This window comes from Coloeus monedula, assembly GCF_965178545.1.
Source record: "Coloeus monedula genome assembly, chromosome: 3".
Classification (NCBI taxonomy): Eukaryota; Metazoa; Chordata; class Aves; order Passeriformes; family Corvidae; genus Coloeus; species Coloeus monedula.
Genome location: NC_138783.1, coordinates 9,311,530 through 9,338,141, shown reverse-complemented (window position 1 = coordinate 9,338,141; position 26,612 = coordinate 9,311,530). Strand labels below are relative to the sequence as shown.

Below are 26,612 nucleotides of genomic sequence, written 5' to 3'. Positions count from 1 at the left end.
AATATTACAGTTTCTGGCACGCAATCCTCCCTCTGATCTAAAGCAGAGACCTAAAAGCAAAAGTTCAACTTCTAAATAACCAAACTTCATAAATAGAAGATTAATGTAGAAAAATTTTAACATATGAAGTCAGCATATTTCTCATGCTTTTTCATGCATATCCAAGTCTGAGTTGAAAGAATAAGGTATATTAAAGATTTCTAGACATAGACTAGTAAGACATTCAAAGCTTTACTGCCCCATTTGAAAACAAAACCTCACTAGTCTCCCCAGGCTGAAAATCTGAAATATGTCTGAAAGGAACAAGAGATGAGGAAAAAGCCAGACAGAGCTCTGCCTGCAATGCATCCCTCTTACAGGTGTTTAGCAAGAGTAGTATTTTTTCAGCCTAAATTACCAAACGGTCCAGCCCATGATTCCTTGGCTGGCAGCAGACTCGTGATGAGCTATTAACTCGTACAGTTAATTAGGAGCCTGGTGCTGCAGGACTTTACTCATGACTTTCAAGTTTAGATTTTGCTTGAAAGTTCCGAAAGTCTATTTGACAATAAACTCCCTCCCCTAGAGCTTCAAAAGTGTTTATACAAAACCAAAATAAAACAGTACAGGGGATCAGAAAGTCTTCCTCAGTTTCTAAAGGGTTACGCACTACTTTCTTCCTGGATACTCAGTTTGAACAATTTTAAGATGGTGTAAAAGCTTGTTTCATTAAGGAAACCCCTGCTCACATGAAACTCTGAACAGTGATCCAGCCATGGACACTGGAATTATTTTCAGTTTGAGAATTAAGTACAAAAGCATCTTCTGATAGGAAAATTGTCCCAGCTGGGCTGCAGAGCCATTAACTGCCTCTTATTTGCTAGAACACAACCATGAGAAAAACATTTTCAACACAGAAAAGGAAATGGATAAGAATGATCTCTTAAAAAAAAAGCTTACTAGGAAAAACAAAAGTTGGACAATTTCACCAACATTTTCATTTTAAAGGAGTTCTTACCTAAAACAGTGAGCTCCGCAACTTCGCTTTCACGTTCTCCCACCATATTTGTTCCAACACAAACATATTTGCCAGCGTCATTCTTTCTTGTGTATGTGATCATAAGCTTTCCTCCTCTGATCTAGGACAAGTCAAGGATAACAAAAACACTTTAATATGAATTATCGATTTAATAATAATAACAACTTGAACAATATTTTGTTACAGATAATGAAACAGAACAAGCCATCAGTAATTCTCCATATCACATAAAAAAGTGGAAAAAAATTAATTTTAGCTTAATTTCCTTCTCTTATGCAAAAACCTCGTGTTTTAGTTCCACATCAGTATTTTAAAATCTCTGAGATTTGGACCCTTGTTAGTTGTTTCGTCATTCTGTGTAATGTAATGCTGGCTGTTCACCAGTCTGTTTAATGCCTGTTAGCCAGAAGGACTACAATTCCTTCCCATGTACTGATACAATCAGGTGGAGAGTAAAATTAGCACGAGACATAAATCTCATTTTCACGTCAAGTGCTGCAGTTACTTTTTCTTGACAAGAAATATGTGCACACTATCCTGTTGCTGTCGTGCTCAATATTATTCACGCATTTTGTGTTTGTTTTGGTTTTCATTTCAAAAGGAAGTGAAGGAAATTATTTATTCTTTAGTTCTTCTCACCTTTAAATAAGTAACTTTAAAGGCTGATAAGCAGATGAGCAGAAGCAATTAAATTCTTACAGGGAAATGAATACCATTCTGCTCTTAATTTTGAATTCAGCTTTTGGGAGATAATGGAATTCCAATGATCCCCAAATCACAAAACACACTTACCTTTGTGATTCTGAATCTTATTATGTTATATAAAAATATACATTAAATGCTTATGAAAGTATCTGATCTTCCTTTAAAAGGATTTATTCTCCTGTTTTATTGACCAAATGGTCAAACAAGTTTCAGTTCACCAAATGCAGCAAAATTTGTGGAGGCAGCTGAGTAAGTACCATGTTTACTTTGACATACAAAGTTTCTTAATTACATAAACTACATTTTGAAGTGCACATATGCTTATGGGCCAAATCACTTATGAAAACCACTGCTGTTCAAGGCAGGAGTGGAAGTGGACAATAAATAAAAGCCACATATGAAGCTACAGGAAAGGGTCTAATGTGGTCAGTGACAAGGAGGAGAGTGTTCTCAATATGAGGTATTTAGCTTGAGTTGCCTGCAGCTAGAAATCTATCCCTGGAAATTTGACATCTTGAGCAGCGTTGGGCTCTGATTGTCATTGTAGGATGTACAGGCACAAAGATGACAGTCAGTTATTGAGATAAATGGACACACACGTGGAACACAGATAGTGTTGCATACAAATTTCATTCTGTTGCCTTTGGCACTCATTGCTTGAGAGCACAAGAGATATGTCCTTTATCATTCAGAAAGCTGATAATGCTGAAATTTCAATGGAGATTTGAGGCATGAGGAATGAAAAAATAAAGGTGACCTGCAAACACCCATTTTTCAAGAATCTATGTGCATTTTAAGATTGCTGACTGCCTGAACTGGTAAGCAGGAAAAGGGAATGCAAAATATAACTAGAAGTCTATCTATATTGCTGTTTTACATCTCCCTAAATCACATAAAACAATTTATTTTCCAAATAATGCATGCAAAGGATTTAAAAATCCCACAATTTTTGAATGACTTCCACTTGCATTTTGGGATTGTTGTATATCCAGATACATATGCAGAAATATATACATTTTGTGTGCATAAATACTGACCACACTAGCTATAACAAAGAAATGTATTTATGTATCACAAGAATTTGCCAACTTAAAAACCCATGTAAACTGAAATCAGTGATGTTTGTGCATGTCTTCAGAGCCTAAATCCTAAAGACATCCAGTAGCATTTGTGCTCCTCTGTTATTTTATCACTTTAGAAAATCCCATTCAAATCCACCACAATACAACACAACTGCATATCTTGCACAAATTGTAACCTTAAGCAAGAACAATCCTAGGAATTTCTTGCAGGAATCGCTACAAGACTCTGTTCACAGCATAGATGGAGAGAAGCATTAAAGCAGAAACATAGAAAAACTAAAAAGTCATTGAAAGCTGCTTTTCTTGCAAGTTATTTGAGATTTAGATAAAGGAGACACAGAGGAAACATTCCCTCATGGATGTTGAGGCAGACTTCCTAAGATGTGACATGCATGCTGAAGGAAGCTGTGCGTACAAGATAGAATTCTGAATGCATTTACAAAGGGGTTTCTTTTGTTTGCTTGGTTGGCTTTCTTAAAACATGAGAAGGGTTTAGAACTTTAGCTACAATGATGGCTATTCCATGTGGAATTCTGATGAATTACACAGCTACAAGAAAATGTGCTACCACTAGATATGGAATTACATGTGTCTGCAACTGGAGCAGTCACAGATGGCTACAAGGAAGTGAACATCCCCAGGTGGGTAACTACCAAAATTCTTCATTGCATTTTAAACAATTAGGTACTCACCATTTCAATAAGACTCGTCAGTACCTTCAGTTTATTAACATGACATTGCAAATGAAAACTGCAAATGAAAACTATGCAGCTGTGAAAAACTTATGCTGTCTATGTGCAATATTTCTTCTCAAGAGGCAATCCCAGAAATACCTATGGACTGTAGACCAATGGCTTTAAGTAAAAAAAGTACACAATGAAAGACTTCCATGTGAAATTTGGTAGGAACACATAAAGAAACTCTGCTGAATTTGTCTTACTAAGTTCATACCCAGTAAGTCCAGTTCACATCCAGTATTTAGAGATGTAAGCAGTCAAATCACCTTTGGAGACAATATATAAAATCTTGCAAATTAGAACTATTCATAGTCTGTGTATACTTAACAGTTAATGAAAGCATTTTAATTTGAGTGCTCTGGCTCTTCTCACATTTTTGCCCCTGCTCCAGAATACACCAGCTGGACTTTATAGCAGCAAATGATATAATGGTTTGCAAAAGTGACAGGCAGTGTACCATTACACCCCAAACCTCTTGAAGAGTTGTGACCATGCTGAATACCAAGAGAAGTCCTTTCTTCCTAGTAAGCAAGATACAGAAAACAGTTTTGTTCCACCACTCTAGTAGATATGGTTGTGTCGTGGGAAAAGAACGGCTTTGCTAACTGCCAGAGCTTAAAGTCTAATTCTGAAACTAAGTGTCATGTTTCATTTACACCAAAATGAAGACAAGGCACTTTTTGACTTTTCATGCCTCTTCAGGATTTTGTTCTGTGCCTACCAGCAAATCTATCAGGGCTTTGCAAGTAGGATAATACAAGAATAGCACTGAATTCTAATAAGAGAAAAAGATTGTGATCAGCATTTCACAGATGATCTTCAGCTGCCTGTAACATGTATGGATTATTGTATGTATGCAAACAAAATATATGATGGTATGGTGACTTACAAAGACTTATTGAAAGCTGTTTTCTATGACCTGCCTGCCTGACCATATTTTGCTCCTCATCAGTAAATTGTTCATTCAAGCAAGTCCACTTCATTTATTTCCTTAAACAATAGTTGGAGATGTTCATACAGAAAACTCTAGGCACCCACAGAGTTAACTAGGTCCAGAATTGTAAATTATGGCCACCCAGCAGCAAAAAATCATATACAAATCATGAATCAACTCAGCCAATAAATCAAATCCATAAAAACTTACCCAAGGGTTCTACAACATACCACCAAGAATTCAGTATGGCTGTACACACATATATTCTTATTCTAAGACCATATTTTATATACCTATGTGCGTTGTGTATATGTGTGTAAATTTCTGTATGTATAAATCCATGCCCATCTGTCTGTGTTATGAAATATTTTTATATATGTGGGTGATTCATTTGCTTTTCACAGAAATGTGGTATGAAATATGAGACAGAATGAAGCCATAAGAGAAATGCTTGGGAAGTCCAAATATAAATGTGAATGACATTTTTTTTAACTTTCTTTCAGTTCCTAGTTTAATTCTATTTAATAAATGAAATCTGCTCTGTTGCAAAATAATTCTAAAGCAAACAAATTCATAGGAAAATCAAATTTAGACTGCAGAATGAAATACTGACTTTTGGTTGTACAGCCAGGGTTTCTGCATATGTGATATCACAAATTTCATATATTTCAGTCTTCTAGAGTACAGCACACACAACAACTCATTTTCTTTAAATTGAAAGTGGGTGGGCATGTGATATTAACCTGCTGCTTTAAAAGTGTACCATTTAATTACAAATAACAATATAACAGTCGAAGCACGAGGTGAGTTCAGGCAATTGTAATTAATAGTGTCACTAGTGGTATATCCAAGTAAACTGGAGCTTTTATTTCTTAGTTAAGAAACAAGAGAGTTTGTTCATTTCCCTCTGTCTGGTCTAGCATCCCAAAATATCCATATGACAACTCACCACTGCGACAGAGGCTCTGAGGCATGGAACGTCAGCAATAGAAGGCAGCTTTGCAGTTTGAACAAAGTTGAACAAAAAAAAGAGTACAAATGACTATCTATCTCAAATTTCTATTTAAAAATTCATATCTTGTTCCAAGCCTTGTGAGTCCCATGTATTCTTCCCTACCTATTATAGCATGCTTAAATATCAGACACTAGACATCAAAATGTGTTTGGAGCAGGTCTTCGACAATGATTAAAGTTTGTTCTTGTTTAACTTCAAAGTTCAGACAGAGGAGTCTGTCCTGCTTTCTGTTCCATTCTCTGGGACCCCAGGAAGGTACATGCTGCCTCCTCCAGATCAAACACATGAAAAATTCTATTTGAAAGTAGTCTGAAACATTCTTTCAAGTGGTCTTCCTGTGCTGTAAATCTGTCATGACAAAGTGCAAGTCAATTGTTCCCCCCTACCATACAGACCAACAAAACAGCTTTGCAATACAGACAGGCCTGAAGGTAGCCTAAAGGAAGGTGCAAAATGCATAGGAAGGTGGCTTTACGTAAAAAGAAAGTACTTAAGGGAGATAAAATGACAATAGATTCAAGCTGCTGCCTCTGGCACCCCTGCCAATCCAGCTAGGATATATCAGAGGCAGAATCAGATTCAAGTCCGCTCATAAGACTCCTTTTCTCACTTTTCTGGCCTCATTATTAATGGCTGTAACTACAAGAAGATGGATATCTACAAAGGCATAAGGGTTATCTGTGTCCTGAATTGCTTGGTGAATTCAGAGGCAGCTGAGAGTTATTCAGCCCTTGGCATTAATCACAAGTCACCAAATATCAGAATTACCATATGTATTTGATACTTCACCCATTGAAACTGTAGAAATGGCCAAGATACATGCAGAATGTCATAAATGAAATTCAGAAAAGAAAAATCCATGCCTCAGCATATGCAATTTTCAGAAGTTTAAAACTGTAACAATTCCAAATTAACTTTCTACAAACATTTTGGCTTTTGTTAATCACAAAGGAAGATTTAATTCCTAGTAATCCGTATTGGCTCACATTAGTCAGAACTCATTTCTGAACAGACAGCTATGTTTATATGACAATATTTGAACCAGTAAAATACTTCCCTGAAATGCTTTCACAGCTACAGTACAAAACATTTTCTATGCAATACTTCCTTTCTTATTAGAAACCAAGATTAAAATCTTACGACAAAAGCATGTTACAACTATCTTCATGGTCTTAGATCTGTTCTACAAGGATCACAAAAAAAAGACAAAAAAGAAGCAAAGGCTTCATAAAGTGTTTTTTACATCATTATTTACTAAGTACAGAAAACACACTAAACTCAACTAATGGTCAACACATAGGAACATTCTATGGGTCACTTAAATTATATCTGGAACTAGCAATCTTTCGGCAACATCCAAAGGCCCAGCATGGGAATGATGTGTTTACAATGACAGCTGTGAAATTTCTGTAAAACTGTAAATTTAACCCCATGCATAAATCTCCCCTGGATGCACTGGTGCATATGTAGCTTTCACTACAATCAGTGATTGAAATCAGAAATAAAAGTGAACTTGAACTGAACTCCATGTCTGGTATGTCTTCATTTCTCTCCCCTTAAGCAAGTCAGATGATTTGAAGTATCAGTTACACATGAATTTTCTTTTAAGCATCCCCACTACTGTGCTATTTACACACTTCCAAGGATAAAATCTCAGACTAGCCAGGGTTAATTTGCCATACAAAATCTCTCCGTTTTTAATTACGTTACCTAAAGAATCACAAATGCAATAAGGAATAAGACTAACATAATAATAATACTAACAATCCACAAATTTAAAAACATATTTAAAAATCCTACCTGGTAACCATAAAAGAAAACTACATAACCCAAATCTCCAGGGGAATTTAGCAGCCTGTTTCCCACTGAGAGCACCCACACTGTAAAAGACAGACTAAGGTCACTCTGAGGGGCTGTGTTAAAGTCACCAAGGATGAAGCCAAGGGCCCACCTACATGACCAGACCTGACTCTGCATGTGGCAGATCACACCTAAACCCTAAATCCAGGGGTGGAGTGAGGAGAGTACAACCACCATGACTTTCCAAAGGGGTCCAGATTCTGCTGCTGATTCCAAGGGGATTTCATTTCCTAACTGTCATTGCAGATATTGACAATATTGTCTTACTTTTCTGAGTCTGGAGCTAATGTTGGCAGGGTGAAAACATGGATGGATTTAAGACAACTGTATATCGTGGGGTTTCATCAATAGGAAATTTCATCAATAGGAAATTTCCTACTTTCCCCTAAGAAAAGAGCAGCTGTGCAGAGCATGAGTCTTCAACAGCAGAACCCTAACTTTCAATTTCAAACTTTAGAAGGACGGGTAGGTGAAACTTCACCAAGACTTGTAATCTGATGAAAGACATTTCTCAGAGATCTCTCATAGCCACTGTGCTAAAATACGGGATTTTTCAGGGTCCTTATGCAGGGTTTTCTGAAGGGAACTTTTCTGACAGGACTCAAGTTATCAAGAGATTTGAAGCAGAAGTTCATAGGTCTTCTTTAACCGTGAGATCCCACAAGAAAATGAAAGTCCTTCGAGATGCAAAACCAAGGTTCTCCTAGACTTACAATTGTGAAGCAACAACAACATCCTCACAGTTTGAGAGGAGGGAATAGAAATGAATTATTCACATTTTTTTCCTGGCTGGTCTGTGCAGCAGGTCATTATTTTCAGCTGTGGCTTCATTCACTCAGTGACCTTCTGAGATGCAGCAGCTTTGGCTCAGACTCCCACTTGTCTCGAAGAGAAGGCACATCCCCTCTCAGCCTGGCTGCCCACTGCTGGCTCCTCACTCAAGGGATGCAAATCTCAGGCTCCCGGATCCTTCCCGTGACCGCTGCACTTCCTGCACTAAATTGCCTGTGAAAGCTTTCCTCCCTGGAGCTGGCACAGCAGCTTCCCAAGGGAAGAAGGATTTTCTGAGTTCCTCTGGGGCTAAACCTGAGCTCTTTATGGCAGAGAACATGAACTGAGAACCAAACTAAGCAAATAAAATTAGTCACAGGTGACTAAAATGCAGTGGATTCTTTCATACATGTCCAAGTTTGTATTTTAACAGTTTTAAATTTTGAGACAGACTTGACTTCTCATTCAAAATATTTTCATTCAAAACTTTATAATCAAGTTAACTTCCAAAGAAGTTTTGGCCCTGCCAACTAAACACTACAAATAAACAAGTATTTTGCAAAACTAACCTTGAAAAAAATATAAAATGTTTTCTAACGTAACTAAAAACCTACTGATTCTCTGTCTTTTGACCAAGATGACATGCCATGGAAATGAGACCACACTTCAAAAGGAGCATATTAGATAACGTGGTTAACCCACGTTAAGTTTCTATTGCATTTATCTCTGACTGAGCCTAAGCTTAGTAGAACTCTTTTATAGTAAATGCTGGACACACAAAGTTGTGAAAACATTAAACCTTTCCCATCATTTGTGGAGCACTGTCAAAAAGAGGAGCATATGCACCACAATGCTGATTTTTCATGAACAGTTAAACACAAAAGTCATATATTAATCTGCCACATTTCACTCTTCCATCACTGTTCACTACAGCTCTCGTGACTGCAGCACATGCAAATCATAAATCACAGATTTCCTTGTGTTTTTTGTGGTCTGCACACAAGCCTCGTGTTACAGGACTGAGGTGAAAAGCTGCAGTCATAGGCAACCACAAGCAAATCTTGAGTGTAACTTTCATTACTATTGAAGGAGCACTGAAAAACCCCTGGGCTAGACATTAGCGATACAGAAAGGCCTCTCTGCTTGGAAGATGCTAAAATTTAAACTTACAAAGAACAAGGAGGAGAATGTATGCACAGAGAGGCAAAGAGCAAATCCCCCAATTTCCCCAGCTCACAGAGCAGCCCAGAACCATTATTTTTATGCTCAACTTCAGATCCTCCAGAGAGACTCCACAGGCAGGGAATGACCTGCCGCTCTTGGTCTGTTCACAAACATTCAGCCCTCTGTTGCCACAGACTTTACAACACAGGCTGATCTTCAGCAACACACAGCGAAGCCAGGAGCTACTCGGAGTTTCTCTGACTCATAAAATAAGGCAGCACAGGTTGCAGTCAAGCAGAACAAAGCACACACTGTTCCCATTCTCTATCTGCACTGGGAGCAGCGCTCCCTGATGCTCGCGTGCTTCCCGCTGCTGTCCTTCGACTGTGATACCCCGTGAGCGCTGCTGTTCGTGGGCTGCTGCCGGGCTGGACACTGAGGAACACACTCCAGTGGCAGCAGAAACAGGCTGCCATCCAGTCAGGCTCTTCTCACTCAGCCCTTGCCTTTGGAGCTGCAAACCCGTACTGCTCAGTGTATAAATGGAAGTGGTTACCCTATGAAAAAGCCGAGAATGAAGAGACTGAAGCCTGAAAAGCAAAGCCTCTCGCCTTGCCTTGTCTGCTCGCGGCTGGGGGCTGCCCGAGCTATTCAGGGGGGCTTTGGAGCCCTGCTGGGATAATTGCTTCCTTTGCAGCAGTTCCTGGCTATTCTTCTCAGATGCCACAGTGGGTTTAAACTCCTGGCACAGTTCTTGTTGTTGTTAAAAGGGTATTGTAAACTGCACCAATGGAAAAGGCTGAGACAGAAATGTGGCTGGAAGGGGGGGAGAAAGTATTCTGGACACTGAAAATACTAGCTGCTTGACTTTTCACATTTGTATTTGCAAAGTAAAGTGAACTACAATGTAGCCAGCCAGGTTCTGTATGGAAATCAGTCTCCTCTTTGCTGATGTTTGCTATTATTGGAACAGGCTTGTAAAAATGGCGGAGAAATTTAAATTACTCTGAACTTTATTTTCCTGTTTTATCTTGTGTCTGTGTGCGTGCGTTTTTTAGAATTAGTACTATCCTAACATAAATGAGAAGCTTTGATGTCTTCTGTGTGAGCAGCGTAAAAAGAACATCACGAATAAGAAGCAATCTTTACAGAAAACTAAAAGTGTTACTTGATCAGATTTCAGTTCACTTGGGACAAATTACCTTTTTTATGACGGTGACAGGAAGTTAAAAACTGCAATATGCACTCCCACAGTATACTTTCTTCCCCCCAAAACACAGAAAGAGCCCACACTATGCTTCCAAAACATACAAACACAAATATTGAGACTGAAGTAAACACTTAACTTTTAAAGACATTACTGCTTCTTTACCAGCTACTTAGCATGACAAACAGGAAAAAAAAAAAAAAAAAAAGTTATACTTTGCACTTAAAAGACTCATCTACATCACATTCTGGCTGAATTTTTCAAAAGAAGATGGCAAAATTTAGGAGTCCATGGCTGCTGCAGAAGGTGTGGGGTAGACAGCATTTCTGCCTGTCAGATGGAAACACTGATATATCCAGGTAGTTGAATTTGCAATTCCACTTTCCAAACCTGGTCCTGAATGTTGATCACCAAAAACATGCTGCCTGTAGCCCTTGGCACGCAATGCACTGAGTGCCACTGTGACCCATGGAGACCATTTACAAATGGGACAACTGGGAGCTGCCCTCCGCAGAAAGTCTGAACTCACCACTCCTGAGACACTCTCTGACTCCAATCAGTGTCCCAAATATGTACAAATATTTACAGGGAAAATATTTTAGAGCAGCATTTCTTTGTGTTGTAAGAAAAATGATGCAAAAAACCACACTAAAGAGTGCCAGGGAAAGTTGACCCATGTGAACAGGCAAGGAAGACAGTTTCTAAAGGACTGTCTTGATAACATCCATGCAAACAAAGACCTTATCAATAAACTTCCTTAGTCTTCTTGTCTTCTTTTCCAACACAAGTACTAACAGGATCGACCCCTATTGCAATTACAGTATGTCACATCAATACCCTGATGTCTGCACCAAGGTATAAGCTTAGAGAAAAGTTTGTTGACAATAAAGATCACCCTTGTTTATCTTAGAGGATACAGATCCACTGTTTTCATTTATTTATATCTAGAAAAGATAAATAATTGATATTTGCTACTCTTGCCAATTAATTTTTAATGGAAGACTCACAATATGGTTTTCAACTTTGAATAAACATTCAGAATTAAAAGGAAAAGATCTGATCTAAGAAATATTCAGCTAATCTAAGAAATAATCAAGTAGGCATAGTATATTGCATTGCACTATTAGTGACTATCCTTCATGTGTTTCAATCAGACTTATTCTAAGACAGCCATACTGATGACTTTGGAAGACAAAAGAAAGCCAAGTTCTACTGAAAATGGAAGTTAATCATAACCAGAAAAGTAATAATTTCAGAGAACATTTGATGAAGAGGGTAAAAGAAGTGTTCTGATGATTCTCTTCTCCTTTCAAGTAGTTCCATGTGTTATTGCACATTTGACCAAAGTGCCATAAAATCTTAAATAGTTTTGTCCTTTGATGAGATTCACTTTCAGTGGATTGCAATGAAATACTGCATGTTTTCCCAGATCTAAAGTTTGGCAAACAATGTTTAGTAGCATATATCATGAATATTTTTACTGTATTTCAGAAGAATGCTTAAATATTCTTAAAGTTTCTGAAAACAGGAATTCTGGACAATCCTACCAGATTCAAAATTTTGTTTGAGATCTGGCAGAACTAATGCATAAATGCTGTATTACAGATATTATTACTGGCACTTTCAAACATGCATGCCAAGAACAATCTGATATGCAGGCCATTCTATGCATGGAATATTAAAATATTTGCTGTATTTAGAGCCTTTAATAATGTGTTAGATTTGGATCTTGGCTCACTGTGCAAACTAATTTCATAGTGGGATTGCCTGGAAATTTACCACAAAGGTATTACTTTATGATCCTTTAGTTTATGATTAGTTTATGAACTTTTCAACAAATGCTTAAAAGAAATTCACCTTGAGGCAGAGGACTGGGCCTGACATACTTGCAGCCCAAGCAGCAACTCTGTCCCTGAGGCATGAGAGGAGGCAAAAACCAAAGCAGAAAGAGGGATTTAATGAGATGCACACTTCCTTGAGGAGCAAAAGAACAGAAGCTCATTAAGTGTGGACTTGGAAGAAAGAAGGTATACACACAGGATTCCACTGGAAAGGAATTTCATATACTAAGTTAGTCAGGTAGGCACACAGATATCAGAGTGGCTTCAAGTGTTTCTTTTTCTGTACAATCATGTGGCTGAAAAAACAATACTTTGCCTTTTCAGAAATCTCTTTCGTGGAACTGTCAACTACTCTTCCAACACTTCCCAAGGGAAAAACCTTTGGATCACACCTAACTGGAGTTAGCATAATCGTTACACTATTCAAAGTTTTCAGACAAGTCTAAGAGAAGGAAAATTACATAAATCTAATTGAAAGGAGTGTTTTTTTAAGGCTTTTTACCTAAAAGACTGGGTTCAAAGTGTTAATAGAGAGGACAGAATAGGATACAACCCTGTCCCAGTATCATCTCAGCTCTCCCAGCTGAATGTAAAGTGGACAGAGATAACTTTGTAAATCATTTGAATGCTGCAGACTGGTACCTAGGTACAATGTTTGTAGACTTATTTTCAAGACTGCATTCTGTAGCAAGTAAGATGCAAAGAATACAAAGGCAAAAACTATTAGACTGTGGGCTGCTTGGGGTTAAGAGTAATCTCCTCTATGAGCAGAAACAAAAAATCCCTTTGCATTTTCCACAGCACCTGAATAAATACATCATCTTTACCTTATAAAACTTGTCAACACTAGTACTATCAATTCTCCAATGAGAATTCGTGGAAGTCCTTTGAAACAATGCTCAGAGAGAGAATTAATTGATTTTGGCGTCTCTTGGTTTCATTGTTTCATGAACACAAAACTGATGGCCATTAACAGCATCCAGAAGTAGGTCTGGCCAATCAAACGGCCTACGTGTTTTATCAGAGGACAATCTCAGAAAAAAAAAAAAATGAACTCTGCTAAGAGCACATGAGCACATTAAGAATCATAGAATTGTTAAGGTTGGAAAAGATCTTCAAGATCAGTGAGTCCAACTGTTAGCATAGAATATATTAAAACAGTATTGTAATACAACTTGGAAAATCTGTGTCAACAGGCTTCTCTTATGAAAGAGCTCCCTTGGCTAGTTATCAGTGCCACAGACAAGTATTTGTTGATACCATTTTCTGGATTAGGAAAACCAATCCTGTTTTAATTAAAATCAGTTTATTACCCAGTGTGATACCTTGGTAAGAAAATTCCAAATAAAGGGTCCTTAACCTGTCAGTAACTAGAACTTATTCCACAGAACCAATACTTAATGCTGTCATTTTGTCTGGCACCACACACTTTTTTGCACTGTGCAGTAGGTATGAACATGCCCATTTTCAAATTTAAATAGAAAATGCTTCTTCACCTTTTTATTTTTATTTGTAGTCATACGGTTGCTGTTTTGATAATTAAGGAAAAGCAGACGTAAAGCTGCAAGTTTTAAAATTTCACATCTATTTTAACACAAAATTAGGAAGAAATACAATTCTCTCTCAAAAATCAACAAGACATATTCCTATGAGAAAGCAATGAGGGACTGAGATTGGTGTTTAAGTTGTGTGAAAGAGTGTAGGTTGATAAAGGCTCCAAATGCACAGGTATCCCTAACATCACAAGCTGTAATGATGTGTTAACCTTGGTGACAGTCAGAAGAGAAGGGTCAAAGGTTCAGCTGGCATCCCTGGGGGGGATCCTTCAAGGTGAATTTGAGACTCATTGACAGGGCAGCACAGTAAAACTGACACTGCAGTCTGAGAAACGTACATGCTACAAAGAGCAAGAACTGCCTTTTTCTTGAACTTGCTATTCACAGCAGTAGAAAAAATGGTCTTTGTTGAGATGGTTAAAGTAGGGAGAACACAGCTCGCTACCACATGAGATCCTAAAAGAGAAGAGTTATAAAGATTACGCCTCTTTTTGAATTGAAAATAATTATTAGAGCAGGCTTGCCATTTAATTTATTCTGGTTGCTCCAGCTACTCTTAATTTTGCCTATTTTAGAAGTTATTTCCCCATATCCTACTTAAAAAGGTTCAGATTGCTAAATTTAAAATTTCACCTCCTGCTGAAAAACCCATTACAACTACCTACCTTTATCAATTTCAAGAATAACAGATAGAACAGATGACCTCTTACAACACCAAAGCCTTGGATTATCCATGGCAAAAGCAGAGTAACAATAGTCACCGCCAGTTGCGTAATTTCTAATATTCAAGAATGACAATGCAAAAGATACTAGCAAGACATGGGAATTTTCTCAGCAGACAGTCTCACTAGAACAAAAATTGAGAATCAATATGGAGTATGTCCACAAAACTCCAGCTGGAATGCCTTAAGTAAAGTCCTTTAACGACAAACAAGTCAATAAAAACAAGTGAAGCAGTAACAACATTAGCAACAAAAAAGAGAAGAACGTAGATTCCTTTAGCACTTCAAAAAGAGGCTTCTCTCTCACTATAAATTATACTGTGTATTTTCTTGGAAAGTATTAGTCTCAGGAAAGACAGTGGTAAAACTCCCACTGATTTCAGTAATGCTAGAATTCCACCCTGAGAGTTCAGGATGTGTGCAAAGAGTATTTCAGTGAAATATGCTAACCATGCAAATTTCCCAGGAGTTACAATCATGCAAAGTACCTGCTCTGTAGACATTCCTAAATTATTACAAACCCTTGAGATCCTTGAATACAAGGGACAATAATCTCAAAACCACTCCAACACCTCAGCATATAGCTTGAATGATAGAGATGTTTTCTTTATGATCACAGAAGACCTCCAAGTATTTGTAGCTGGGCTAGATCCTGCAAGTATTACACAATCACAAACACCTGGAGTGGAGCATGGCCTGAATATGAAAGTGAGGATACGATGCTACTGTTGTGTCTAGAGAGCCTATTTATGATTTAGGATGCAAAAACACTTTGCAAGGTGGCACAACACAGCTTTGTTGCAAGTGTCAGGCTGCTTTACATGTATGAAATAATTCAGGTCCACAACTCATGAAATGCTGAATAAGAAGAACTGAACAACTTCAAGGTTTGTCCAAATCACACAGGAAGATTGCAGCAGCCCAGCAATCTGCTCTGCTTAGCTTGCAGACTCTCTACCTCCAGGCAATCTTTCATTTACTGCACAATAATTTTCTCCGTAGGAAAACGTTCTGCAGCGCACTGCTAGAAATCTTGTTGCAATGACTGTATAGTCTCATGGCAAAAACAGGTCTTCTGTGATTCTATTCAGTGTACAGGTCTGCCAGAGAGCACAAACACTCATTTCTGGAATACCTGCTATGCACCATGAAATTGCTTCAATCAGGTACCTGCAGCTTCTGTGGTAACACTTTACCCTGAACGAGCAATTTTTTTTTTTTTCCTTCTTGATTTTCATTAGGTCTTACTCCAAGAGAAATGCTCAAACTGAACGCCAGAGTTCAAAGAAGTCCTAAGAGACAAATGATTTCATATGAATGGGGAGAGCAAGATGTGCAGAGTTTGAAATGTGAGGCATGCTGGAGCGAACCCCAAACCATCATGTCAACATCTTTCACTTTCAAAAACTTGACATTCTGAATGGCATAGACACTCTGGAAAACAGTGATGCAAAACTCCCCCAAACTTACAGTTAAGAGATCTTGATTATCATCCTTTTGTTCAAGGAACCAAATTTCTTATTTTGTGAGGGAAGGCAAATTACTTAAGCATAGTTATCTCTATGGCTAGTTTCAAAATTCAATATATTCCATGTAGCAGTAGAAATATTTTGAGATATACACCAGGAAAGCTTTTCACTTGCTCATGCTTTACTTTTTTAACAGCATTATTTCTTCCCCTGCCAAATTTGTGGGGTTTATTTACTCTTAAACTTATTTACTTTTGGCCTTCTTCTCTCTGTGTTATTTATTCTCCCCTGTGCAGCCAGAACCAGGAGGCTGAGCAGAGGCAAGCAGACAATTGACAACAGCAGCAGAGGCAAAAGCAAAGCTGCTGAGTCAGAAAAAATCAAGATGAGTATAAATATATCCAAGTTTAACTAACCACCCACACTTCCATGTTAAACAAAGCAACAATCTTCAACAATCTCCATGTGCCAAATAGATTCTTGTTAGATAATGATTTTTCAGAAGGAAAAAAAAAATCAATTAATTGCTCAGTACAACATGAGTATTAGCAAGAATTATCCTATAGCTAGATAAAGAGAAAAAGCAGCTTTTTTTTTCCCCTTTCCCTTTTAAGGAGGACAACCTCAAGCAGGCAGACTTGGCCCTGCATAATATTACACAGGAGTCTGGAATAACACCCTGCAATATGTGTGTGAATCCCCCACTACTGCATGTGGTGAATATCTGAACTTGGCAGTAAGTAATTGTGAGTATATTATTACCTGGAGAGAGAGAAGTACTCTGTTGGGTTGAGGAAACCCAAGAACTGAAAAATTATTATTTTTGAAGTGCTGTGATTTGGACTAGACTTTTCATATAACCAGAAGCATCACAGGAAACTCAGTAAGGCAAAACTATCCAAACAAAGTGAAATAAGCAAAAGTGAAGTTGACAGAACTTTCAAAAAGTAGACCAAAAAATCAAAGCAAACCAAACAAGAAGCTCTAATCACTTACAGCTGTTCAAGGCTCCAAAAACGGGCACTGTTCTTCTCTATTATTTTTATTCTACATTTTTCTTTTGATTATGAGAACATAATATGTGCAAACTCAGCACACAGATTGTTGAGGCTTTATTAAACATGCTTTTAGAGTTAGTGTCATTTTTACTTTACAAAAGTAATTCCTAAAATAAGCATGATACACAATAAAGTCTCAGTTAGCAGTTATCCGATATTTAGATTTTAAGTGACAACATGTGGCTGCTGTGGTGTGCAAGCAACTAGGAATATCAAAAATGCCAAGTACAATCAAACTTATAAGGTCCACTAGAGACTGTCAAGAAAAAAAACGTACCTTTTTTTTTTTTTTCTCTCTCCCATCCCCCAAAATGGAGAGGGTTTCAGTGTTTGGAAAAGAGTGAACACAGTGAGGAGCTGGGTTGCTTCACTTCACTGTACAGACTTGCTACAAATAATACATTGATTTCTGCAGGATATCTGTTTATTAGAAGGTCTTTCATGATTTACCAATGGAAATCTCTCTGTCTAAGAGTATAAAATAAACCTCAATACAGTAAAAATAAAGGCTGACAGGTCCAGGAGTCTGCAGGAAAGAACCTTGGAAGGCAGGAAATTCGTAGTGCTGTTCTGCACATTTGATCTGTAGGGATCCTAAGTCCCATGTGCAGTGGAATCTACTCCGAACACTTTTTCTGCCTGTACACCGGTTGCCCACTTCCACTGTGAGTCCTAATGTTTGGTGTGTCAGACTCCTAAAAACCTCTGAAAGCCTATTTTTTTCAGTGTTGCTTTGCCACTCATTGTTTTTGCTCCTGAGGAGGAATCAGAGATGGCACAGCAGTCATTAAGGGGCTGGAGAGAACAGTGTTTCCCAGGGGATTTTTAACTTAGAGGAAGATGTCCACAGTCTACATGTAAGATTTCCCTGCAGCTGATGAAGGGAGGGGAAGAGAAGAATTAGCTTTCTAAGCCCAGTCTTCATCTTTATTGTCTGTAATATAAGCAAAGGCTCCTCTCCTGACTGCTTAAAAAAACTAACCAAACAAAAATGTTTCTTTTTCATTAGCAGAATAAAATGAATGAAGAAATAATTTCCCTCCCACATCCTTTTTTCATCTTTCTTATTCATCCAAAAAACCCCCAACAACGAGACTGTCAGCCAAACAAAACAAAGAATTTACTTTCTCAGCATAATAAATCACCTTTGCTCCTAACCATCCAAATCATAAAGTCCTACACACCCTGGATAGCTCAAGTAATCTAGTCTGAGATAACAACCACCTGGCTTTTTATTATTTTTTAGGGAGAAGCTTCCCAGACACCATTTCTATAATTTCAGATGGTCCCAGAGGTTCAAAACTCTCAATAAGCCATTTTAACAAGAAAATCCTGATAGTCTAATATCTAGGTCTGTGAATGTCCCAAAACTCAGATATCTAACACATACTCTATTTGCTCCAGGCATTTATTTTCTTTTACTATCTAGGTCATCAGTTCATGAGTAGGGACAAAAGAAATCCGTAGAGAATTTTGACTCAATGAGAAGTTTTCAAATTCTTTTAAGTCCACAGAGTATCTGCAAAAGAGCCCCATTCTTCTTTGCTTTGCTTTCACAATTGAAAGTAGGAATCGGTCTAAAATAAAGCTGACCGTAGAAAAAGACACTTATTTCAGGTTAAAGGAGTACTTTTCACTGCTGCTGGGTGAAACAATACTGCGAAACCATAGTTATGCATGTCTAATGCTGAACTTCTTAAGTGGTGAGAAGAGAAATATAGCTGGAGCAAAGGACATCACTGATGCAAAAGAACATTTTTGAAAGTTGCGAGAAAAACCAGAAGGAACAGATACTCTTCCAGCTCTAGGGTCAAATATGATCAGTAGTTACTTGGTTTAAAATGCCAGCAAATGAACGACCATAGGAGCCTTTTAATCTAACACTGAATTATGATGAGTTTTAATTCCAGTACTTTTGTTTAGTGTGAGCACACTCTATAAATCTGATAACCTCACATAGTGGACTGCACTACTACCAGGCATGCCCTTGGGAACAGAGGAGGTCAGTTTGGTCCTAAATACAAAATCTAGTCCCTGTGATAGCCAGCACAAGCCTACAGACCGTGGTGTTCTCCTCAGCCCACAGATGTTTGATGTTGGGCCACCTTTTGCCCTGTGTCATGAGGCTCCTTCCCTTTCCCCTAATTCCAGAGACCAACATTGTTCTTCGGAGATGTCTGCTGGGAAGACATAATCACATCAAGCGTCAACCTATGCATGGTTTACCCTATCCAGCACAGAAGATTCAGGGTTAATAATGAGCCATTTAAACCACATTAGAACAATGCTGGGCATTGAGCATGTCCCAAACACTTGAGACCGATGGGCTTTTTGCTCACCATTTTCTTACAGCAAATGGAGAAAGCACCTCATCCCCCAGAGAAGCATTCGGGCCTGTTGACTGTAAGAGCTGCAGAGAAGAAGGGAACATGCACACGGGCATTTCCACACCGTGTGCCTTGGTTTGGCATGTGGATGGAGACGTCAAGCCCCTCTCCCCTCGGTGCCACAGGAGCTGTGTGGCCGCGTTAGCCCCGTGCGGTGCTGGCGCGCTCGAGCCTGTCTCGCAGCAGGGCTCATTAGCCCGGGCTCGGCGCCACATTAACCGCTGCCATATGGCTGCCGGGCGAGCCACAGCGAGCCGAGAGCTCACATCTGCCTGACAACATCTGCACAGCTACGCCCCTTCAAATGGCAAACCTGAAATGCAATCTGCCAGGGGAGAATCTTGTAATAGGTTAGGGTTTCCAATCCACACCGACATGTAGAATTCGAGCTCTTGCGCTTGGCAGCTGTGGTCACGGCTGGAAAGTGCTTGTGGATGTGTTAGAGATGAGAAGTTTTGTTTCAAGGAGCTGAGTCTGAAAAATGAAGTGAGGATGGTCAGACTCCAAGTCGGATGGAAGAAGCGAAAGAGGAAAATGGATACAAAAATAAAAGCCTGTGTGATATTCCTCCACTTCATGTTAGCCCAGGCTATTAATCAGATTTTTTACAACCTTCCAAAGTAAGCGCAGTCCTCTGTAGAAAGTAAAGCTCTTTAGGGCTCAGACAAAAACCCCACATACAACACACAAAACGATGTGACAAATGATAATCAAAGAGTAATGCACGACTGAAAAGAGCTTGGGTATGCCTATGATAATAAAAAAAAAAAAGTTACATGGGAAGTAGCAGTATAGCAGAAGGTTCCCTGAGAACCCTTTGTCTTAACAGAGAGTGGTTGTGCAGATGTGGAAACCTGAGTGGTTTAGACACGGCAGGGGAAGAGGCAGGCACGCACACAGAACTGAGGGGAAAAATGGGAAAGGTGTCCTCATGATAAGGCAGGAGACAGCACAAGCACATGGCACAGAAAAGAAGGGAGAGGTGATCCAGAAGACACATTTTGAAAGATTTGTGGAATCTGGAGAGCAGAGAGATTTCAGCAGGAGCAACAGGGACCTTGACACAGAGCTTTAAGTGGGAACACAGAACAACAATGTCACATTTTGGAAAAGCCAAGGGGAAGAAACAGCAGGGTTTAGAGGCATTCTCAGTATCCTCTGGGACAGCTGTGTGGTTCCAAATTATTTTTCACAATTTTTTACATTTTTTTCCCTCTTGGGGTGCCAAGTTAACTCACAGCAGCTCCAGCTGTGTCACCCGGGGAAACTATATTAAGAGCAGAAGAAATATAAATCAGCAAAAAAACTACTCTTAATCCTTGAGTAAGCCACCATTGCAGGGATCAGCATCTGAAGTAAAAAGAGAGGTAAGAGTGGGAAGCCAACCCTCCCAGGGAGTAAGAAAAAGGACTTGGAAGAAAGGAAATTGCTGGGGGGCAGCAAATACATATTGGGAATCAGAAGAAAAAATACACTTCTCTTTCTAACCCTCTTGGGGCCTATAGGAAATTGCTGCTTGCCCTTTAATCTGCCCCAAAAAAGAAAAACAATTAAAATGAAATAAAACCCTGAACTGCAAGTCCTTGCTGCCTGCCTTCCCCTCACCCCCATTGCTTTGTGTGCTGGGCACCCAGGCCATGATCTCTCATGCAGATCTCGATAGTAGAGACAACATTACCATCAGAATTACAGTTTCTGCAGGAATGTGCATTCTTTTGCTGTGTATCTAAAGTACGTAATTCGGGGAAACGAAGGTGTTAAGCAATCAATAAATCAATGAAAAAGAGAGGAGGCTGAAAAAAAAACCCAAAGAGAAATGGAGAAGAAAGAAATAAGGATAAACATCTTGAATTAATTTGTATTGGCACTGCAACCGTATGGTTTCTGTCAGGAACATTGCTGCAGTAATGGGTTAAGACTGTTACACCACACAAAACACCCCAACAAATTCAATCAGTTTTTGTTTCATTTCTATTGATTCACCTCCCCATTGCAATTCTTCCCTGCAATATAACTTTGGAAAGAAAGACCCTTTCCTAAAGAGGGAATTAATTTCAGCTCTTTCCACTGTTCCCTCCAATACTAACAACACTTTCTCTTTTCCTTTTTAACTGACAGTCATAGCAATTTCTTCCACTTCCTTTTTTCTTTCTTCTTATGATCAAGGTGATGCTGGGATCCACCTATGTAGTTTTAGACTTGCCAAAGCACAGTGAGGCTATGACTGGTCTCCACCAAGAAAAACGAACACAGTTCTCTTCGACAATTCATTAAGAGAAAAACTGGGGCAAACACATGAAACACCTTCCTGTGGATGGTACTGTTAAGGAGGTTTTCCTGTCATGACAGAATATCAGAAGGCTTTGTTTCCACATTTTGTAAAAACATTTTCATCACTCACTCATGCAAAAATAGCATTGTGTAAGATGCAACAAATGCTGTGCATTTGTGATGTACTATTTAAGGGCCAGGAAAGGAGATGGGAATTGGAAATTTAAGTTGCAACTCATCTAAAATAAGAGTGTAAGTCATTCAAAACTGTTGATGTCACAAGACAGCCACACAAAAAAGGAATGAAAACCTGTATGCATTATTCATCTTGTAACTTTGATCTTTAAAGCTAAGAAACTTGAACAAGGAAAGATAAATGGCTTCTCAAGCTTTTTCTTTTAAAAATCAAATGAGGATGATTCAGGATAAATGAGAGATAAGAGTTAATACGAAAGAGGGGGAAATTGCAATCACACTGCTGCATGGAAGTTTCAATGGAAAGGCTTTGCTTTTTGTATTCAATTACAAAGGATTTCTTTCTTAGGTACCAGCATCCTTTTTCATGTATATGTAAAAGATTTTACCTATTAAAATTTAATGTTCAGTATGCATAGCTTTTTTCTTCTACCACCTATACCATGACTTGATGTGAGCAATTAGGAAGCTTTCTGAAGCATGGGCTACTAGTGGTCATGGGGCAGGAACAGACCCAGCTATGAAATCCTGACCCCCAAACCTGGCTCAAACATCAGCTTGGTCTGGAACTTAAGCAAGATATGTATATTTTCTCCCACTGGGAAAGCACTGATAATTACAGGCACTCTGACTGCATCTTGATTTCACTGAGGCTTAGTCAATTATGCAGGCATTGCTGCTAAAATATAAGACAAATTGATAGATCCAAAAGCACATGGAGGTTGCCCTGTCTAGATGGCAGAGCCAAAAAATCCTCTTTGAACACTTTGCACTCCTGAGAGTCTGTAATTATTGCCAGTTTTTGCCTAAAGATACGCTCAAAGGCGCCACCATCTTGGTTAGATTACTGGAGTCAGCATCTTACAGAGAGGCACCTGTATTTGGGATTCACAAAGAAGACAGAGCAGCAACACAGCTCCTTGAGGGAGGCTCTGAGCAAACCTAACACAGGCAGACACTGCCACAGCCATCAGAAATCACAGCACTCCAGCCATTTCCAGCAACAGCAAAGCCCAGGGAAGAATGCCTTGACTTCACAGCATGCTGCAGGAGGGTTTGCTTATCTGAGCTTCCAAATTGTTACCTCCACACAAGCAGGTATCACTAATCAGCTGACAGAGCCAGACAGGCTGGACGGATGTGAGCACATGTTGTGAGATGAAAGAAATGGTCAGGGAACGAGGTGAAAATTTCATGGTGTGGTGTGTGGTAGGAAGGCACTGAAAACAGCATTTGAAAAGTAGTGGGAGGCTTCTGGAGTACAACAGGAAAATGGGTGAGAAGTGAATGGAGGCACACTGAATTCACAGGCCTACAAGCAACCAATATTCACTGTGATTACTGCAAGTGCCTGAGCAAGTCATTGCTAATGGCACTCGCAGCCACTGACACTCAGCCAACTGCATCCAGACAAAATACATTTGGAAAGACCGAACCCAGAATTACAGCAGTCAGCAGAAACTACACTGATTGCACTTCCTCCTCAGCCCCAGGGAATGCAAACTCACAGCTTTTGGCACTAAGGTGACACACGTGGCTCCCTCCTAATGACACTGTGCTGCCATGCAAAAAGGATGGCTAGACTGGTGGGGCTGGGAGCAGGGCTGTTCCTGGTGAGGATGCCTGGAAGCCTGGAGCCCTGGCCTAGATCCTTGCTCCAGGCAACGGGCGGGTCTGCGAATTTCACCACTGCCAAACGTGTAAACACCATGAACAGCTGGAAACAGAACCAGGAACTTCCCCACCCCGGTGCGCTCCCTTTCTCTCTCGCTCACAGACAAGACCTTGCACCTTCTTTCTCCACCAAGTCTCAGCTCCAAGAGGAGTGTCACACAGCTTCTCCTAGTGCAGATGGATCATATAAGAAATTGGAAAAATACATTTAAGCTTTACAATGTTTGCAGTGAAAAGTTAGAGCTATTCACAGGATTGAGCTGAGGCTCTCCTTTTCAGATATATAGATAGATAGATAGATATTACAGGAGGGATTCTTCATTCCACAGTAATCCCAGGAGAAAAATTAACTAGATGAGCACAGAATCACACTAGTTCTGCTCTGTCCTCATGATAACTGCTTTTCAAATCAATAAATTAAGCTAAAGGTAAGTGATTGCTTCACAGGCAAGACTGTTCCAGCTTCGTTTGTAATACTGGGAGAGGGATTAGCCAGATCAAGCATTTGCTTTCATAAGCCCCAATGCACTGAGAAAACTATTTATAGACAACACACTCAAGAGTAGAGAGAAAAAATATTTTGGTGATGATTATCCATCAGGTGCACCCAGTAGACATTTGTGCACTGAAGAGCCTACACCAGGTCTCTGAAACTGAGCACTGCTGGGAGAGCTGTGCTCAAATAAAATCTCTGCTTCTATAATCCCCTTCACAGATGGCTCTGCCCTCACCCTTAACTTTCATTTCCTATTTGTTCCACTCACTAGTTTATAACCTGACAGACATACAAAATTTTTTCTCCAAATTGCATTTATTTGCCCTACCAATGGACCAAAAATATGAAAAGGCTGATTTTTATTATCTCACCTACATAAACACATTGATTTCCTTAACTCTACCCAGGATAAAATAATATCTTCTTTTTATTGCATTCCTGAGGAAGTCATGCCTTAACTTGGATCTTATTTATCTGCTATTTAGCTACATCTTTTACTTCAAACTCTCAGCCAGGAATGGAGCTTCCAGCTCTGTTTCTCTGGCACTCTTAGTACTCATTCTGAAAAGTCCAGTTTTTCTGTCTCATAGATGATACTGTCATCTATGAGTAGAGAAGAAAAAAAGCTTTCAAATATTAAAAATAAGGTTGCTTCATGAAGATATCATCTTTTTGAAGAAAATATAGATATGAACAGAAAAAGAGATGTCAAGCATCACTCCTTATTCAGAAAAAGTACTGTCTTGATGTTTATTTTAAATCTCTTGTCAGAAAGGAAAGCATTAATATGAAATGCTTCTAATAGCCTTTGACACTTACAGAACTCTTAAAACTGCAAGGAGTCAAAGATCAACAGACCTACAAGAAAGAAAACAATTGGAAATGCTTTAGAAGTGGAGCCACCAAAGCTTTTTCATTTGTTAAAGGTCTACTGGTATTACGTATGTATTGAACACCAAGACGTATAGTTTGACGTTTCCTGATATGCTAATTTCATGGCTTAGAAAGAGGAAAGTCACACTTGTATTACGGAAATGTACTGCCACTGAGTCAATCAAAACTTTGCTGCCACATGAAGGTAGGTGCTCATTTTATATATAGATGCTTAATTAAAAAAAGAAAAGAAACCTGTCACTTAAAACCCATCAATTTCATCCTTATTTCAGCTTTCGTACTCTTGTAGGGGTTTTTTATTCATGTTGCCAAACTGAAATAGAAATGCCTTTAAAGACATAAATGAACAGAAATGGAATAATTCTAAGTCAAGTTTCACAATTAGCATTTCATTCCCATCTGCCCTTTAGCAAGTTGTCCATTCCAGGTCCCAGTCTCCCCTCCCTGCCCAGCCACTAGCAAGATCATACAGATGTTGCTGCAAAGCTGTAAAGAGGTACATCTGAATGCAGATTCATCCACTTGGCAAGATCCTGCTACAGCTGTAAGAAGGTGCAAATCTGCATCACAATGTTGCTTCAGGCTCTCTCTTGCCTGTGTGAGGAAGCACCCATGGTATCAAGAGCACTGCTCAGGACAATGCCAGGCACACACAATGTCAATGGACATGGCTAAGCTGGGCTATGGCAGCTCTGTTGTTTACACCTCTGGAAACAAGCACTCATTTGGGTACCTGAAACAAGTGTGTATCTACACCTACATCAAAACTCACTTCCATTTGTTTGTTTTTGGCAGGAGATGCTGATAACACACGATAGCTCTGCCAGATGACATGGTGAAAGAATACTGTGTGGGTGAGTATTTGAAACAAACACCAGAAAATAAAACCAAACTGACGGGCTTTATTTCATCCTAAGAGCAGCTTTAATGACTACAGGTGACAGTGCCAGTCAGTGATAGCTACTCTTGTTCTGGGTATGTCTTTGTTCCAGCAGCTGGAACAGTTTTCATGTATAACAAAAGAAATGTACTTAATAGGCAACACCTGAAAAATCCTTCAAGAGAATACACTATAGCAATAGAAAATGCAAGTTTAGAAAGCACTTCCTGGGGAAAAAAACCCCACAGGTAGCACTGGAATCTTCTCTTTATCTCAGGTCAATTGACTTGTCATGGTTGGAAGGAGATTTGAAAAGGAAATTGCAAGTTCTTAGCAAGTAAGATTGGAGGAACAGAGTTAATAGCCAGCAATCAGTATAGGTTGGGTAGGGTACTTAAAAATTGAAATGTATGCATACGCCACAACAGCAGAATGCCTGGGCTTTGTCTTGTTTGTAAAACATAAATGGAATAACAGGCAATTTCGATCTCAAACCAAACCGGTAATTTTATACTTAGGTGGTTGGGGTTTAAGAGTACTTTCATTAAACATTTCCCTCATTTCAGTATGTGATTGAGGCATGTAAATGGTATGTGCCTCTGATCTTGCTTTTACACTAGTGATCTTTCTAGCACCAACAGGATGGTATGTGCTTTCAGATGATACAGTTTCTCTC

General features: G+C 39.1%; 1 protein-coding gene across 1 annotated transcript in view; it reads right to left on the bottom strand.

Annotated features, from left to right (window-relative positions):
• ROBO1 (roundabout guidance receptor 1) overlaps window positions 1-26,612 on the bottom strand; it is a gene marked incomplete at both ends in the record, with an annotated part of 493,955 nt that overhangs the window by 82,392 nt on the left and 384,951 nt on the right. The window contains one exon of the mRNA XM_082279020.1: window positions 998-1,118. Coding sequence (XP_082135146.1) covers window positions 998-1,118 — 121 coding nt within the window. The remainder of the gene's footprint in view (window positions 1-997; window positions 1,119-26,612) is intronic.